At 40.4% G+C, this 17,477-nt stretch overlaps 1 protein-coding gene across 6 annotated transcripts in view; it reads left to right on the top strand.

The window, feature by feature from the left end:
* Nucleotides 1-17,477, top strand: part of tbc1d1 (TBC1 (tre-2/USP6, BUB2, cdc16) domain family, member 1) — a 108,048-nt gene that overhangs the window by 78,160 nt on the left and 12,411 nt on the right. For 5 of the 6 annotated variants that reach the window (XM_037532878.1, XM_037532880.1, XM_017686212.2 and 2 more), the window contains 3 exons: nucleotides 7,687-7,884; nucleotides 14,071-14,232; nucleotides 16,737-16,898. In XM_037532878.1, coding sequence (XP_037388775.1) covers nucleotides 7,687-7,884; nucleotides 14,071-14,232; nucleotides 16,737-16,898 — 522 coding nt within the window. The remainder of the gene's footprint in view (nucleotides 1-7,686; nucleotides 7,885-14,070; nucleotides 14,233-16,736; nucleotides 16,899-17,477) is intronic. The other variant, XM_037532879.1, reaches the window with a different exon arrangement.

Here is a 17,477-nt window from a genome sequence, read left to right as displayed (position 1 = left end):
GCATGTGTGTGTGTGTGTGTATGTATATATGTGTGTGTGTGTGTATGTATGTATATATATGTGTGTGTGTGTGTGTGTGTGTGTGTGTGTGTGTGTATGTATATATATATATATATATATATATATATATATATATATATATATATATAATGTCTGTGTAAATGTGTATATGTACATATGTGGGTGTGGGTGTGTGTGTGTGACCTCCTTGTGTCTACACTGTGTCCATTTTATAGGTACGCTTTGTAGTTCAGTGGATCAGACACAGCAGTGCTGTTGGGAGTTTTTAAACACCTCACTGTCAGTGCTGGACTGAGAATAGTCCACCAACCAAAAATATCCAGTGGGCAGCGTCCTGTGACCACTGATGAAGCACTAGACGATGACCAACACAAGCTGAGCAGAAGCAGATGAGCTGTCGTCTGACTTTATATTTACAAGATGGACTGACAAGGCAGTCTAATAGAGTGGACAGTGAGTGGACAGTGTTTAAAAATTCCAGCAGCACTGCTGTGTCTGATCCACTCGTACCAGCACAACACACACGAACACACCACCACCACGTCAGTGTTACTGCAGTGCTGAGAATGATCCACCGCCCAAACAGTACCTGCTCTGTGAGGGTCCATGGGGGGTCCTGACCACTGAAGAACAGGGTAACAGAGTATCAGAGAAACAGATGGACTACAGTCTGTAACTGTAGAACTACAGAGTGCAGCTATACGGTCAGTGGAGCTGATACAGTGGACAGTGGTGTAGAAACAAGGAGGCGGTCAGAACGTTACACCTGATATATCTATATTTTATGTGTTTTTTCACAGTCAACTTCTTAAAGAAATAAGTTGTTTTAAATGACCATTTTTGCTGTCATATTAAAAATCAATTTGTGAGCTATATATTTGTTTATTTTCTAACGTTGTGTTACAGGAAACAAATGGCAGCTGTCGTTCACAGTGCATTAACTTTTCATATTGAATGGATTGAATAGAAATAGTTGAAGATTACTTGGAACAACAATTGGTTCTGTGATTGTACATGTTAATCATTTACCCTCTTCTGCTAGAAATTTCACTTCAGAGATATGAAGTTTTGGTACAGCAGTGACAAATGTATCGAGATATGAATATCAGGTCCTGCTTAAGACAGTTACAGAGCTGTTTTAATTACAGACAGTACACTAGGATGTTAGCGATAGTTGCAGGTGGTGTCCACTAGGAGGAGCTGTTGTTTCTCAAGTGTGAGGAAGTGTAAAGTATACATTGGCTCAGATTTGGCCTTCTTTATGTATAGAAGCTCTTAAACTCTGAAGTTTATGCCATTATTTAATGCTTGATGGCAGCATATAGACAGACGTGTGTTGCCACATTATGTCGGCTTCATGTGAACTGCATTGACTGAATTAATACAGATTTGAAGTGCAGCTGAATTGTGCTAATGAGCCTGTCACCAACATGTTTGTGTGATTTCCCCCAGTTGAGCAAGTATCTTTTCCACGTGCCAGAATGCTGACGGATTGATGTTCTCTCCGTCAGCCTCTCTGTCTTTCTTTCATCTGTCACTCTGTCTCATGTTCGCTCACTGTCTCTCTTTCTTTCCTTCTAAGATTGTAAAGTAGGCATGTTTGGTTAACTGGGGTTGGCAGTGCTTCAGAGGAGATGGCAAACATATTCAGTTGACTGTCAAAACACACCCTGGGGAGGATGTCTGGAGAGAGAGAGAGAGCGCGAGAGAGAGAGCGCGAGAGAGAGAGCGCGAGAGAGAATCACTTGCATTTCCCTGACTGAGGCCTTCAGATCATTAGCTTGACATTAGTGTGTCAGTTTACGCATTTTTGACCCCTGACTCCTGATCTACACATCACTGTGTCTGAGCTGCTTTACTGCTGACTACCTGCAGCAGTCGCACAAGGAGGAAATAATATTTCCAGTCAAAATGGCCGTTAAATGTAATTCATTGTTCAGAAGATATTTGTAAAGAGATTAAAAATAATGCTTTTTCCAAAGTCGGGTGATACAGAAAAATTGATTTCCTAACAACCACCTGCAAGACCTGGCAGACCACCAACACTGTCCCCATCAGATAAACAGCATTTAAAGCTTTCATCTTTGACAGAAAATCAAGCTCCACTCTTGATTCAGATCTGAAAACATCCACAGGTGTTTCTGTCCATCCTTCCACAACTCAGCACTGAAAGGATGTGTAGCTGGCAGGAAGCACTTACTGAGAAAAGGCAACGAACAGAAAAGAAATCAAAGAAGCTCCTGGTGTTCTCCAAACAGTGGACTGTCCGCTCAACATCACTAAATGTGTTCAGATTACTTGACCGAAAATCCAACCAAGTTCTAAGACTGAACTTTGGAGGTCTGGGAAAAAATATCCCTGCGGGTTTCTTGGAAAAACTGAAAGCGAGTCTCCTGGGGGGGGAAAATGGCCACAGTAAATACTGAAAAATTAGTTAAATGACCTGGTAAATAAATGTTTTCTGCTATATTTGGTTGCCATCTCGTTACCAGAGAAAGTGTTTTGAACATTTTTTCATGCACTTGCCAACGGAACCGAAAGCTCGTTGGATGGAAACGCGCTTCTGATAGAAGCCAGCGGGGAAGTCGCTTCAGCCTCAGTCAGATTTCTGTAAGAATGCATTCAGTGGTGAGAAATCATGTCCTGTTGTACAAGAGCTCCAGAAACACCTCCGGCTGTGACACACATCCTAGTTTTGATTACAGTAGACCAATTAACTATAAGTTGTTATTGGATATTCCTGTCTCAAATGGATGTGTGCCAACCGCTGTTCTCTGTTACAAGCAAGGCTGGAGCATGAAAAAGAGATGTAACTCAGCAGGTGCTGTTTCTGGCTTTCAGGCTTTCAACAGCTCTTTGCACCAACTTGCAAGAGATTGTAGTAGAAACAGTCCTTTCTTTTCAATAATAACAATAATCCAGATAGTAATAAAACATTATTTCCTGAAATAACTTTTGCATAGTCAGCAAATTGCTCCTGAGACAGAAACGGCTACCCGATCTGTCTGTCTGTCTGTCTGTCTGTCTGTCTGTCTCTCTAGTTAAAGCTAAGCTTTTAGGTTTGTGGGACATTTCATTATTTTATCTTTTCAGTTCGTTGTGCTAATAAGTTAGCGGTTGGTGACCGAGCTGTTAGTGAACATCTAGATCTGACCGCTTGCAGCGTTTAATCATCATGTGCTGTAAGATCAGTGACCTCTGTTTCTCTTCGTGATGACCTAAGTAGCCTCTATTCTGCACGGGTGATTCTCTCATCCTGCAGGCCATTCGCTGTTGCACGTTGTTTTCTCCTCCCTAATACAAATGAGTCATATCGTTAGCTATTCGTCAAACCTGTTGTGAGCTGAATTGGGTGTGTCTCAGCGGAGAGAATATCATATTTGGTAATAACACAGGCTACATAAAGCTCCATTCATTCTCCTGTCAAGACGGATGCTGGTGTCAGGCTTCATGATGTGAATGAAATGAAATTATTTTTGGACGTTACTGCTTATAATCACTTATTGTGTGGTTGCAGTATGTTTTCCAGCTTCATATCAAACCAAAACGTACAGATTGATCATTTTGTTTTGAATCGGCTGCAATGACCAAATGAAAAATGATAGAATTAGAAATTGTCTTTACAGTTTTAGTTGAAAAGTTCAGAGTAATCATAGGGAATACCACATTAAGATGCTCTTGGGTGCAATAAAACAAAGCCCTTGTTTACTTATTATTACTTTTTGCCCTCTGTGGCATCGCTGTTGCAGTTCTTAATTCTACTTTCCGTAAATGAAGAATATTTCTGGGGCTTTATATATTGAATTGCTGGTTAATGACCAAGTTTATTTGGGCAAACAGACAATGTTTTAAGTAAAGAAAAAACTGGAATCCAAATAAAAATCAACCAATTGGTAAATAGAAGAGGATAAAGGCCGATGCTGTTATAATGGGCTTCCGTCCAATCAGCTTCTTGTTGCAGTGCAGTTACAGCACGACGGTTTTACTTTACAGGCTCTCTCAGGTCATTTTTTATGATGCATGCAGCTGTTCAGTGCTGAGGAAATACTCTGAAGAGCATATTGTGACGTAATTTATCATGATAGGAGCAACATATCATGTTCCCAACCCTTACTGGTAAAAAGGACCAGCTTTTGCCAGTTAAAAGGGTCGAGCAGACAACGCTAATGGTCATGCAGCGTCTTGGACTGTGTGTATGTCTGGAAGGATGTGCGAAATGCGCAAAGTGAAGTAATGTTTGTGTGTTTAATTGAGTGTATGTGCTGGGTGTGGTGTTCCACCCTGTGTTTTGCTGGAGGTCATGTTGACAGACTGCCAGAGGAAAGCACCAACCTTATTGACCCATTTAAGCGAGTTTGAGTGAGTACATTTACTGGGCGTTGGTTGAGGCTGTAGGGTAGCTTATTTGCAGAGGGAGTGCCTCCTGGGTGTTTGTGTTTGTGAAGATGGTGAGGTACATGCAAATACGAGGTGTGTGTGTGTGTGTTTGCAAAGGGAATGAAGAGGGCTTCTACGTGTCCTCTGTGCCAGAGTCGGAAAAAGTAGCACGTACACACTCATTGGGTTATCTGTGTTCATTGCGTGGAGGTACAGTGAGGGGAAAGAAATGGGTTTGTTTTTGATCTTCTGTGCGTTAATGTTTGTTAACTAACCAAAACTGTTGTTAGTGTAATCTATACTAACTACTTTAATACCAAAAAAGCAGTGAACTGCACCGCAGTCATCTCTGTTCTTAACCCCACACACAACTCCTCTGCAGTAGAGTGCCTGAGATTTCCACACAAGCATTTAGACAAATTAGAACTCAAATTTAGGCAAAACTGCAGAAATTCTCAAGCGCTTTAGAACAATGAAAAAAGCACGTCTTTGATAATAATTCAGCTTGTCATGTTTGGGGAGAGCAAGCTTGACATTACGGTCCAAAGTGAAGCACAGCAGAGAGAGGAAAGAACACAGAACCTCTTTATTTGAAGGCTGGCTGAAAATGGACTTCATAACACTTGAATACTGGATGAATACTGATGGATGATCATGAACACCCACAACATAAAATGTTTTATGATGTAAAAAAGTAAACCTGGCTTTTTAAAGGCTTGACGTGAGGATTTCCCTTCCATGAACGTTCTGCGCTTAAATGTTTGCACACATTTGTGTGTGAATGTATGTGTGTGTGTTTATTTGCATGCACATGTGCTCACAGAAAGTGTTAAAAAAAAAAAAAAAAAAAAAAAGAGTTTCAGACACCACCCAAACGACAGGGTGGATCCCAAACCACAAAATACCACTTTTGTTTTTTTTTAAATAAAGTGCTGAGAGAGTGAGCGAGTCCAAAATGCTGCTTTAGTGACAAACGCACTCAGATCACCTGATAGTGATGGCTATCAAATCAAACAGCCCTTCTCAGGAATTAGTGTGGATGTGCTTGTGTGCATTTACTCCCCCCCCCCCCCCCCCCCCCCCCCCGTAAACCAGGACTCACCAGTCTTATCCACAAAGTGCTGGAGTGACTGCAGGTTTTCATTCCAACCAATCTGGAATCAGCACAACAGATTCCACTTGTTTTATCAGTTGGTTTAGTTGGAATGAGAACCTGCAGCCACACCGACCCTTTGTGAGTAAGTTTGGTGACTCCTGCTGTAGACCCAGCTGGCATAGCCCAATATTAAGGGTGGGTGATATGGCCAAAATGTAATATCACAGTACTTTTTTCATAATGAGACATTGTCACAAAGCAGATTATGCAGTTTGTAGCAGCAACAATAGAAACATGTTTGTGGTATGGCTTCTATTAAAGAGTTAAGAAGCAAGCTTCAGTTCCAAAAAACATGCTTGTCTTTAAAAAAAAGGCCATATTTATTTAGATTTTTAATAAGAGCGTTTTGTTGTGGAGTTCATTGTGGTCCCCCACTAGTCTGGCCCACCCTGACGTCACATGATCCATGATCCTGTTCTGATCTGATACTGTTTAGCTACTGCAGCCGTAGCCTCTTGGTAATGGCAGCTTATTAAAGACCTCTTTTCATAAGTTCAGGAACACTGGAACAACTTCTGGGATGCCATATGGACCATCTCAGCCAGGGGGCCACCACAACCCCCCCATTAAAACATTAGCTTTGACAGTGTAACATTTCCCACAGGATTATGTGAGACTGTGGTGGGTGTCCTCACTTGGACCCTCTAGGGGGATCTGGGGCATGTTCTCCCCCCCAAAAAAAACATTTTAAAGTGCAATTTGACAGCAAAATTCTATGAGGTTGCATCTGTTTGTGCTTTAGTAATGTTGTATGGGTATGAATGGTGATGCATAGCGAAAAGGTCACACCCTCAGAGCAAGGTAAAAGTGGTTAACCCTGCACAAATGGTCAAAACAGAAGATACGACGAGCCATGAAGGGAAAGCAGTAGCGGTAACTTCTGTGTGATTGTGTGATTTCTGCTACTTCAACTTGATTAGTTAACATTACACATACCCGAATATTGTATGAGGAGTCATGTTGTCTGAACATGTGCGCGACATAATTATATAGGTTTGTTGCCGTGCCAGCCGCGTTGAAGACCTTAACAAAGATTCATATCTCAGAATATTACAGCAGCTCTGGTTAGACAGTCACATTTTGAAAGATGGAAATGTGTTGGCAGCATTGATCTCAACTCTTCTGACTCAGAAAGAAGCGAAAGCTGTGCCAGTTCAGCAAGTTTTAAAGCGAGGAGGCGAGAGGCTCTGATGTTTGTGTTCCCTACCTGAGCAAACGTTAGATTAACGTTATGAGTAATGAATTCTGGATTGATGTTATCTTACATTTATCCACTAATCCAAAGATTGGGTTTGGACTAAATGCCGGGGATGGCGAAAAGATTTGCCTCTAATCAAATGGTGTAATGTCCTCAAAATGCCTTGTGTCTTGGATGCTGCCAGGTGACAAGAGACTCCAGCGTGTGTGTGTGCGTGTGTGTGTGTGTGTGTGTGTGCGTGTGTGCGTGTAAGCATGTGCATCTATAGAAGGGGAGTCGGGCTGACTGGTAGCGGGAGATGCTTTGCCAGAAATGTGGGCATGTTTATGTTGTTAAGATTATGTAAACTATGGCGGGACAAATTAGACTATGGCGGGCTGCCACACTCTAGGTCACGTGTCTAGCTCCATTCCTTGCGGACCAAACAGCAGATCACGCTGCAAACTTAAGCTCACTGCCTCATTAAACACACCTGATTCAGCTCATCAGCTAATTAGCCATGCCTTTGTGAGCTGACTTCACAGCTTTAGATGGGGGTAAACTCCCTCACATCTATTTGGCCTGGAAGGCCCCAGTTTCTTATGCCTGTTCTAGGTAACTAATGAGAACAACATTGAGCTTGTTAAAATCTTATTTGCATCTGTTGTGGTCTTCAGTACCCAGTGGCCTTCATAAGTCACGTCTGACACGCGAGAATAATAAAACAGAACACAATGCAGTCTCAACAGCTCCATTAGCGTACTTGCAGAAGCATCTACAGTGCCGCAAGTGTTGACTTGTATGGATAAAACTAATTCAAATAGCTGCCGACAAAGTTTTAGTTGACCACGGAAACCAATTATTTTCATAAAATTTCATATAATGGCAGTTAGATGTTACCGCAGACATGAGTATGATCTGTCTCTCTGCCTCCTCCTTCTCTTCCCCTTGTCAGAAAGAGGAGAAGCTTCTCTGGAGGTTGGAGGGAGACTGGCGATTGGAGGCGGAGGTGGAGGCGGAGACTGTCCTCTGGGGGCGGTGCCAGAAGAGAGGAGGAAAAGGAGCGGGGCGGAGCTGCGAGAATTGTGGCGGAAAGCCATCCTCCAGCAGATCTTGCTTCTGAGAATGGAGAGAGAGAACCAGAAACTACAGGGTGAGCGGCTTGCAGGCAGAAGCTGTCATTTTAAGACTAGTGTCGTCCTCTTCGTCATGGCAAAGCAGTGCCGTGCTGTTTTCTTCCGTTTCAGTGCTTTTAGATTAGGGTTTTTTTTTTTTTTGTAAATCACACGATTACTTGATTACACTGCTGTCATATTACTTCTCAGAAGGGACGCTGTTACACTGCCCATATTAATGAATCAAATGACCAATTCAACGATTCATTGATTCCCATGTTAAGTCAAATTTATCCACCTGTCTTCTGTACAAATATAATGAGGTTCAGTTCCCCAAAAAAGTCTTTAATGTTACTGCTTCTGCTCAGCAGCACCACACTAAGATACTATGACTTAACGGGTAAATATGAAAATGTTCTTGGATGTTTTCCTCTTATAACATTGTGTACAGTACTGTGCACAAATCAGAGGCCCTTTGTTTACAGTCAAATGGTCATTAGGTATTAGTAAGTTATTCATTTTGAGGAGATTAGATGAGATATAATAAATGTGCTTGCATAAGGAAGGAGAAAGGAAAAGAAAACTGAAGTTAAAAAAAAAAATCATCAAAAGGTCAAAGAAAAATAAAAATGACCCGGTAGACCACCAAAACTACTTCGTCATATAAACACTACTCAAAGCTTTCATCTTCGAGAAAGGGGAGAAAATCAAGCTCCACTCTTGCTTCAGATATGAAAACATCCACAGGTGTTTCTGTCCGTCCTCCCACTGCAAGAAGACCACTCAACGCTGTGAAGAAAAGAGAGTCCAGGCCTCAACATCACAAAGTGTTTGGGATTACTTGCACTGTGAGGAGCAGAAAATGCAACCAACTTCTAAGACTGAACTTCGGAGGTGGGGAAAAATGTCCCAGAAGAGTCTCCTGGAAAGAATGGAAGCTTCAATAAAAGCAAAGAGTGGACCCACTGAATACTGAAACGTTTGGTCTGCTTTTTCCTGATGCTCAAACGTTTAGAACTCCTTCTTAATTACAAACTTGACTGGAAAATGAATTGATATGAATGGTCTTTGACCTTTGCGCAGTACTTTAGATGTAACGCTACATCTGATTCATTTAGACTCGTGAATTGGTTCAATCAGTTTACTGAAAAGAACAATTCGGACATCGGCGTGTTGTCGAAACATGAGCTAAGCATAGTTTCCATCGGCATTCTGATGCCCAGCAGGTTTCGCCTTTGTAACGTCTCTTGTAGTCGTACCTGTTGGGTAAAAGGCTCGTAACGGTAGCCAAGTTTACGCCCAAAGTCCACAGCTGCCCTGCATTATGCTTCAGGTAGTGCCAGAGGCATTTAAGCACATCTATGTGAGCAATGCAGTCTGATGGATGCTCACCATATTAAACCTGCTCTGAGGTTCCTCTTTCAGTTCCACAGAAGTTCCTCTTACCCTGCCTGCTGCCAAAGGGATTATCAGATGGCACATACTCAAACACGTACACTTGCGTACTTGTATTACCTGAATTGTTATGTAACTGAATCTTTGTAATCCTAAACCTAAATCTACCCTTCAGTGTGACCCTGACCTGAGGCTGACCCAACACATAAGCCCATTTCCTTCACCAAGCATTTCCTTGACCATAATCCTAACCGACACCAAATATTCATCAAAATCATGTTCAGAAACAGTAACGTGAAAAAAATGCTTTGCCACAAAAACAGTAGCTAATCTTCAGTAACCATTTGGTCCCGAGTTGTTATTATTACTGTTTCCCTGTACATTCCATGTACATGACTAATTGAATGTAATGTGTAATTACATACTTAGGTTTACAGTTCAGTAATAAATTACTGTTACATTCGACTTACTTTCTACGATAGCAGGTTCTAGTCTGTTATCTAGTTCCTTTTTGTTTGTTTTAATGTCAAGAGTAGCCAGAAATATGGTAAAAACGTAAAGCGTGTTTTTTTTTTTTTTGTTTGTTTGTTTGGTTTTTTTTTTTTTATCCAAAAGAAGTTAGAACCTACGCCATTCAGATTTAAAAAATATTTTTAAATTGCCAGAAAATCATGGCAAAAAATCAGATTTATTCAACCTAAAAAAAAGGGCACACTTCACTGAATATTATTTTTATATATTATTTCAGAACTGTCATTAGTTTCAATGTCTAGGATTGCCTAAACATGGCAAAAAATGTAAAGAACATTTTATCTGAGGGGGAAAAAACTCATACTTTATTTATTAGGATTATTTATGATTAGGATTATTTTAATATAACACATACAATCTCTTCATTAATTAAGAACATTTTTACCTTCTGTTGTAAATTTGAATATTTTTAGACAGTGATATATTTTGACTTTTACTGTATGTTTCAGCATCAAGGATTGAGAAAAATCTAAAGAATGAATTATTTTGTCCAACAAATTAGCACATGTATCATATTCATCTTAATTTAATTTTAAAGTAATCTTCCGGTTTTATTTACATTCTGTGTTGACAGGTTCATATCTGCACCCTGCCAAACAAAAACAAGACTCTTCATACAACAATAATTTCTTTAAGCTGAAATTATAACTACATCTCTCCTCTTCAGCTTCCAAACGTGGTGTGGAGACGCCTTTACCGGAATTTCTCTGCTGCTTTCAGGTAGCAGGTGAAAGGTGGTTGATCGTGCTTTTATGTTAATGTGCTTCTGATGCCACTGGTTTCCACCAGGTAAACAAACACGAAACGCACACGCCCGACTCCGCCTGTATTAATCTGTGTCAGCAAAGGAATTAGCCAGGGCTTATTAAAAGCGTGATGCACGCGAGTGCAGCGTAGACCTGTTTCCATGACCGAGCGCGTTGCCACGGTTATAGCTCAGCTATGGGCGTGTCATCTGACCTGCTTACCACACCCTTGCGCTCCTGAGTTGAGGCTTGCCTCCTTCCATTCTGTCAGGAGGGGAAAAAAGGCAAATGAGGTGTTGACATGTGGAAACTGGGTCAGTATTGACGTAGAGGGAGGCTTGCTTGCGGCGCGAGGCTCATGGTGCCACTTTTCTTTGAAATCGTTCACAGGTTTTAACCTCGTAATGCGGAGTTTCCGCCTATTTATCTCCTATTCTACTTTAAGAACTTTAGTGAGGTTGTATTTTAGTGGATAATTAACACGATCCAACAAAGATGAAAATGAGCCTTTTGTGTTGTGTTACACAGGAATATGCTTCACCCTTTGGGGGCCTTTATGATGGTTCTGATTGAACAGACAGTAATAAGTGTTTTCATAGCGATGTGTTATGTATGCGTGCGCACAAGCTCTCAGAGACAATCTGAGGGCTTCCTCAAACATGTACTTAACAGAAAATTGCGCAGAAGCCTCGGCAGCTACATTCTTTGCCTTCGTTACAGCTTCCATTCTTTTCAGGAGACTTGCTTTCAGTTTGTCGAAGCCTACTGCGGTGTTCTTCTCCACACCTCCTGGCTTCCACAATCTGAGTCATCCCAAACACGTTCAGTCATGACATCTGGACTCAGGGGTGGTCAGTCCTTTTTCTGAAATACATTAGAACTGTTCAATTCATTTCTGTACTGTTGAGTGAGATGTAGGGACGTTTGTCTTGCATTTGTACACGTTCTCTTATATTTAGTGCTTCCATAATGTGAGGGGCCGCACGCCGGGCCCTGATTGGTGCACTTGTTTCACGCATCTTATATTTTATTCTTTCTATTTTTATACACACATAAGCTGAAAGGAACGACAGACTTTGCGCAATGCAGTGGAGTAAAAAGGAAGATATTTGACTCTGAAATGTAGTGGAATGAAAGTAAAACGTCGCCCAAAATGGAAAAACTTCAGTCAAGTACAGATACACGAAAAAACTGCTTAAGTACAGTAACAAGTTACATTTACTTAGTTACTGTCCACCACTGCTTTTCAGTTATTTACCACATTATAAGTGGATTATCTTACATCTGATCTCAGAAATAGCTCCTAAAATCAACGGCTTGTACTTAATGGCCATTTTGACTGAAAATCTCTTTAGTAATCATTCTAGGGCGGTTTCTGACTTTAGCACAGTGCTGTATAGTCATAGAAACACAGTAGCTCCCAGAAAGCTCCCGTTCCACATGCTGAACTGTTTTATTGTTCCCTATGTGGATGTGCACATGGAGTTAAAGGGGCACTCAGACAGTATGTGAGGTAAAATAGGGTTAATAAAGGAGTGGTCCTGAAAAATGATGCAAGGTTTGCTGTTCCTTTCTTTAGTTTGGGTGGGGAACAACATACAGGATGGTATTCCCTTTTTCTTTCTATTTTATTTTTTAATCTTTTCTCATTTCCTCCTTATCTCTTCCTGTGTGTGTGTGTGTGTGTGTGTGTGTGCATCGCGAGTGGTGGGAAATGTGGGTCGGGTTCATTACAGCCCACACAAAGCACTGTAAGAAATTCCCCTTCTCCTGTTCCACCCTGTATCACCACTAAAACCACGAGTCACTACATTGACATGGTTTAGTGTCTTCCTGTGGTGAACTAGGATTTGGTTGGACCCCTAGGCCACCACTCACTACTCACACCTTTCTGACACAATGAGTGAATTATTAATTATATGAAATATTTGTTAAAGGGAAATTACCTTGATTTATTTATTTATTTATTTTTTATCATCAGTGGTTTGATGTGAAATGCTCTTTTCTTAAGATTCAGAATCCGAATTGTTCACAGAGGTGGTGATGGGAACCAGGAGTCTAAAGAGTTTACAGCCTCTAAAGCTCCCTCACGTTGCTTTACGGTAGTTTTACAATAAGATTTTTGCCCTTCACTGTTTTACTATCAACATGACGCACAACAATTTAGAAGATGGTCATTTTGTGTAGTCGGTATTTGTGAAATATACATTGTGATCCTTGGTTCTTGTCACCGCCTCTGTAAGAGTCACAGTCTCTGTATCGCTGCAGCGAACAATTATTTCATACCACGCTAAAGGACTTTGTTTACATCTCAACCATGAAATACGAGAAATTTTGAAACATTTTCTAATTACCAAACGTTTTGTTGCTGTAGGGAAGATTAGTTCTAAAAAGCTGTTTAATAACTAAAACATCTTTAGTTGTATTTTTTTGATTGTATCCGGGCTCTGTTGGTTTTCCTTCATTAATAGCAGCAGTAGAATTTTTGAACCGTGTATTTCTTTCAGGGTTTCTTAAACTTTTTAGACTTTCCAGAGTGATTTACCTTAGAAAATGAAACAAATGAATCTTGCCAGGGGATTATTACTTTGGCATCTCCTTTCTGACATAGTTAATATGTATTGTAAAGTGTTTGCTGCAGATTCCGCTGATTGTTCTGAAAGTTTCTTTGTATGGATGGAAATGCCCACTGCTAGTGACGATACACTCATAAAGAGAAAGAGCTGAACGCTCACTGGGGTGGTTTCCTTGAGTTAGGGAACAGAATTGTACTGTATTATATTGGCGTTCTGTTTTTCAAATCATATGGACTCTCCCACCCTGTCTTTGTTCCAGGCTTTTTATTTTATTGTTCTGTTTTAAAACAGTAGGTTATAAAAGGTGCAACTATTAATTATTGAAATTATTTAATTTTTACCTTTTTTTTCTGACAGTATATGTCTTTCAAAATTGCGATTCAAGGTTATTGGATGTTGTTAGAAGCTTAACTCTAATACTCTAATATTACATTTCCCATGTATCTGCAGGTCTTTTGGGGTTTGCGTATTTATTATTGTGTGTTTTCTGTCTTGCTTGCTTTCTTTCTTAAAGGTAGGCTGAGATTTGGATCAAGGCCAAACGCATCTTAGTGTTAAGATCGTCTTAACTGGTAGAGAGTGTTCCTTGTGATGCTGCCTCTATTGTTTGTGAATCTTCTTTGTACTAAGAATCGTTTGGGACAGCTGGACGTGTCTAAGTGTGATGGCGTCAGTATGTTCGTGTTATCTGTCTTTAGCAGGCCCATTAGAAGTATAAGTTAGAAAAAAACCCACCGATTTGTCAAATATTCAGTCATTGAGATGAGAAGTGTTTGATCTCTTTGTGGTGGTGATAGAAACCAGAGGTCACTATATCCGCAACACCAATAGAACCACTTCATTTCGTATCCAGAACCACCTGCTGTGAACCTGCCTGACTGGGTTTATTAGCATCAGTGCCTGTACTCATGTGTTAATAGGATGAGATGCACACTGGTGTCTAAATGTATTCTTCTTTCTGCATTTGTGTTTACAGCCTCGGAGAGTGATCTACAAAGCAGGCGGCTGAAGCTGGACTATGAAGAGATCACCCCATGTTTGAAAGATGTCACCCTGGTGTGGGAGAAAATGCTTAGCACTGCAGGAAGGTCAAAGATCAAATTCGATACGGAGAAGATTCACACGGCCGTTGGACAGGGTAATACATACATGCATCATCACTGTTGAGCAAAAACCTTGTATCTTAATTTTTAATATTTGTGCATAATTTGCATAATTTTAGTGATAAATGGACCAACAGAAATGGTCTTGTTCCATTTACTTCTATTGTAAGTTCAGACATATGAATACTATATGATTATATTACATGATCATTGTTTAACAAAAGCAGTTGAAGAATAAACCTTTATATGAGTAATATTTAATGGTTTTGCTTTAAAATCATAGTCAGCTAAGCAGGGTTGGTTGCACAAGGCTGTCATCTACCATTCACGCACCGTATCCTCCACCTGCTGTTTCCTGGTCAGTGGAGCGGTGGGACATTGTTTTGGTTTTTGAAGAATTATTCCAGTAAAGCTGTGTTAATCAGTGTGGTGTGTTCAGCTACCATAGACAATAATTACGACACGTTTCCCTGGATTTCGAAAAGAACAGAGAAACCATTTATGCGAATCAGTTATAATAGAAGCCACCGAGGAGTTAATGTGGCCAAAGCAGCTCAGTGGAAGAGGGACTACATATCAGCACAGAAAGAGAATAATTTCCCCATATTTTCATCGATTTTCCTCCAAGCAGTGATGCCAAAACAAGGCTCGTCTTTATTTTAAACAAGGAAAGTCAACAACAGAAACAGATCAGAACAGAGAGAACTTTGTGTTTCTCCTGGGTTCACGTTCAGTGTTGTGTGAGCCATCTGCTCATTTCTCTGCTCAAAAGTGGAACCAGTGGCCAAACATTTTGTGTCGTATTGTAATTGATGGCTTTTCTTAGCAAATCATTTATGGTTAAGCATTTAAAGGCAGCCCTCGTGGTCATTCAGTCATGTTAGTTTGTTTGTCCAGACCTTTGTAAGCACGAAATTTGGTGTAACTGAACCGTTGCCGGGTTTGATTGAATGCCCCAGGTACAGACTAAAGGAACTAGCAAAAGCAACATGACACATCATAATTTTACATTAAAATAAACCACTCATTTAGCTACAGTGGGGAGCGGTACTCGTTGTCTGTTTCTCAAGGTCTTTTAGCAAACCTGTCATAGCGTAGAGGATGATACAAATGCCAGTGAATGAACGTGTCTTTAAGCTGAAATCTGTCATACCGATTCAGTTTTACCCGGCCTCTTATTTGACTAGTTATCCCGTCAAAGGAGCAGAGCTTATCCGCTTCAGTTGAGCACTTTTCCAGCATAATCTGCAGCAGAGAAGCGTAAACAGTGGAAACGACCCGTGTCCTGCTGAAGGATATAATGGCTAGTTGAGCAGAATACACTCTTAAGTTTTATCTAATCTCCAAACACTGGAACAGTAAAAAGGAGGTGCAGTAACTCTCTAATTCTGGTCTAGTTGGGCTGCAACAGGCTGTCCTAATCAGAGGCGCCTTCTGAGTACATGAGGAAATGCGGCCTTTTCAGTTTCAAAGATGCGAAGATGATAGAAAAAAGGTCCTTTGTAGGTCGTTTTTTGTTATCGGAGTACGAGGTGAATTTCCCGTCCAAGGTGCAGCAGGGAAAGGAACCTATTTGTACATTTTTTCATGACCTAACATTTTAAACAGTAAGACATTTTCACAGTAAGTGAAATTTAAATATTAGAATTACAGTCAAATATGGTACAGTTATGAACTACTGACGACACACCCTTTAGAGTACAACCATACAATATTGTATATTTAATATACAATAAATACAGATTAACAGCCTAATTTGAAATATCTCTGAATAAGTCTTAAAATTGGTCTTCAAAAAATACCTTTCGTAGAATTTATAGGAATATATAATTCACAGACTGTCCTGTGGCATCTATTGTACAGGAATATCGGGTCATTTACGTTGCAAACCAGTAGAGTGTTTAAAACACAGTATAGGAACGTGAGGTGTGTGGCACCTGATCTGAAATAGGCTGAAGAAGTACAGTGATGTAGACGGCCACGCTCACACGCTGCGCTGCGGGCACACGGTCATGCCTATTCCTTCTTGACATAATGGATGTGCCGTTACAGTAAACATAGTGTGGGTTTAAGGATTGGTTCAGTTTTGCTTTGTGAGTTGATAAAGATTTAAAAAACACCTCGCGATCAGTAACATGATTTGATGTGAAAAAAGAAAGAGCATTCCAGAGAAGCTGATTCTTTCAGAAGAAAAGATGGGGAGGGGCTCACCGCTCTGTAAAAGACCGCGCGTGCAAGTAGTGCAACAATTCAGCCATAACATCTGTTGAATAAGTAAAAACAGCAAATAACTTCATTAAAATATTTAGAGGATCCAGAGAAATCTGGATGAAGGCTGAAAACCAGTGGCTCTACGTTGCCAAATGTTGTTAAAACAAGAGGGGATGCAAAACAGTGAGAAAAACAGTTTTTTTTGTTTGTTTGTTTTTGTTTTTTTTGGAGATATGAGAAATTCTTTCAACAGAGATGTACTAATTTAATCTATTGTCCATCACTGCTGTTATTTATCAAAATGAATCTCTCTCTCTGTCTTTTTCAGGTGTTCCTCGGCAGCATCGAGGTGAAATCTGGAAGTTTCTTTCTGAGCAGTATCTACTGAGGCAGCCGGTGCTCACCAACAAACCCCCCCATAATGACACACCTTACAAAGAGCTACTGAAACAACTCACCTCACAACAGCATGCCATCCTCATAGACCTGGGTTAGTACTACACATATGCTTACACACACACACACACACACACACAATATGAAGAGCCTAGCCAAGTTAGTCAGTTAAATCCCATTGAGCTGGCAAAATAAGGAAGCAGAGTCCATAAGAGGCAACCATTAAGACTTGGCAGAGTGTCTCGGAAAGACACCAGGAGTCTGCTGATAATTGGTCGCACACCTGAGGCAATTACATTTAATCACCATATACTTTATTGTGGTTTAAATGTCCATCAGGTGGATTTGGGGGAGTAACACAGGAACTCACGTTGTTTCACCATCGATTAACCAGAGCAGAAATATTATTACTAAATAAACGCTTATATGCTGCACTTTCAGCTTCAGAGCTATATAATGTATAAATATTCAGTACTGTGCAAAAGTAAGAGGCCACCCTTCGTTTATGAAGTGTACATGCAGTGTTAATATGGCAGTACACTGAGTGTTCGCTACTAGGTCAAAAATAATTAGTCAGTATTTATTTCTGCTCTGACTGAAAATTAAATCAATGAAGGTTTTATTTCCCAGCACTTGGTTTTTACTGTATATTACACAGGCACTTCAAAAGAGC

The sequence above is a fragment of the Pygocentrus nattereri genome, chromosome 22 (genome assembly GCF_015220715.1).
Source record: "Pygocentrus nattereri isolate fPygNat1 chromosome 22, fPygNat1.pri, whole genome shotgun sequence".
Lineage (NCBI taxonomy): Eukaryota > Metazoa > Chordata > Actinopteri > Characiformes > Serrasalmidae > Pygocentrus > Pygocentrus nattereri.
The sequence above is the reverse complement of the archived record's forward strand: the minus strand, read 5'-3'. Positions and strand labels throughout refer to the sequence as shown.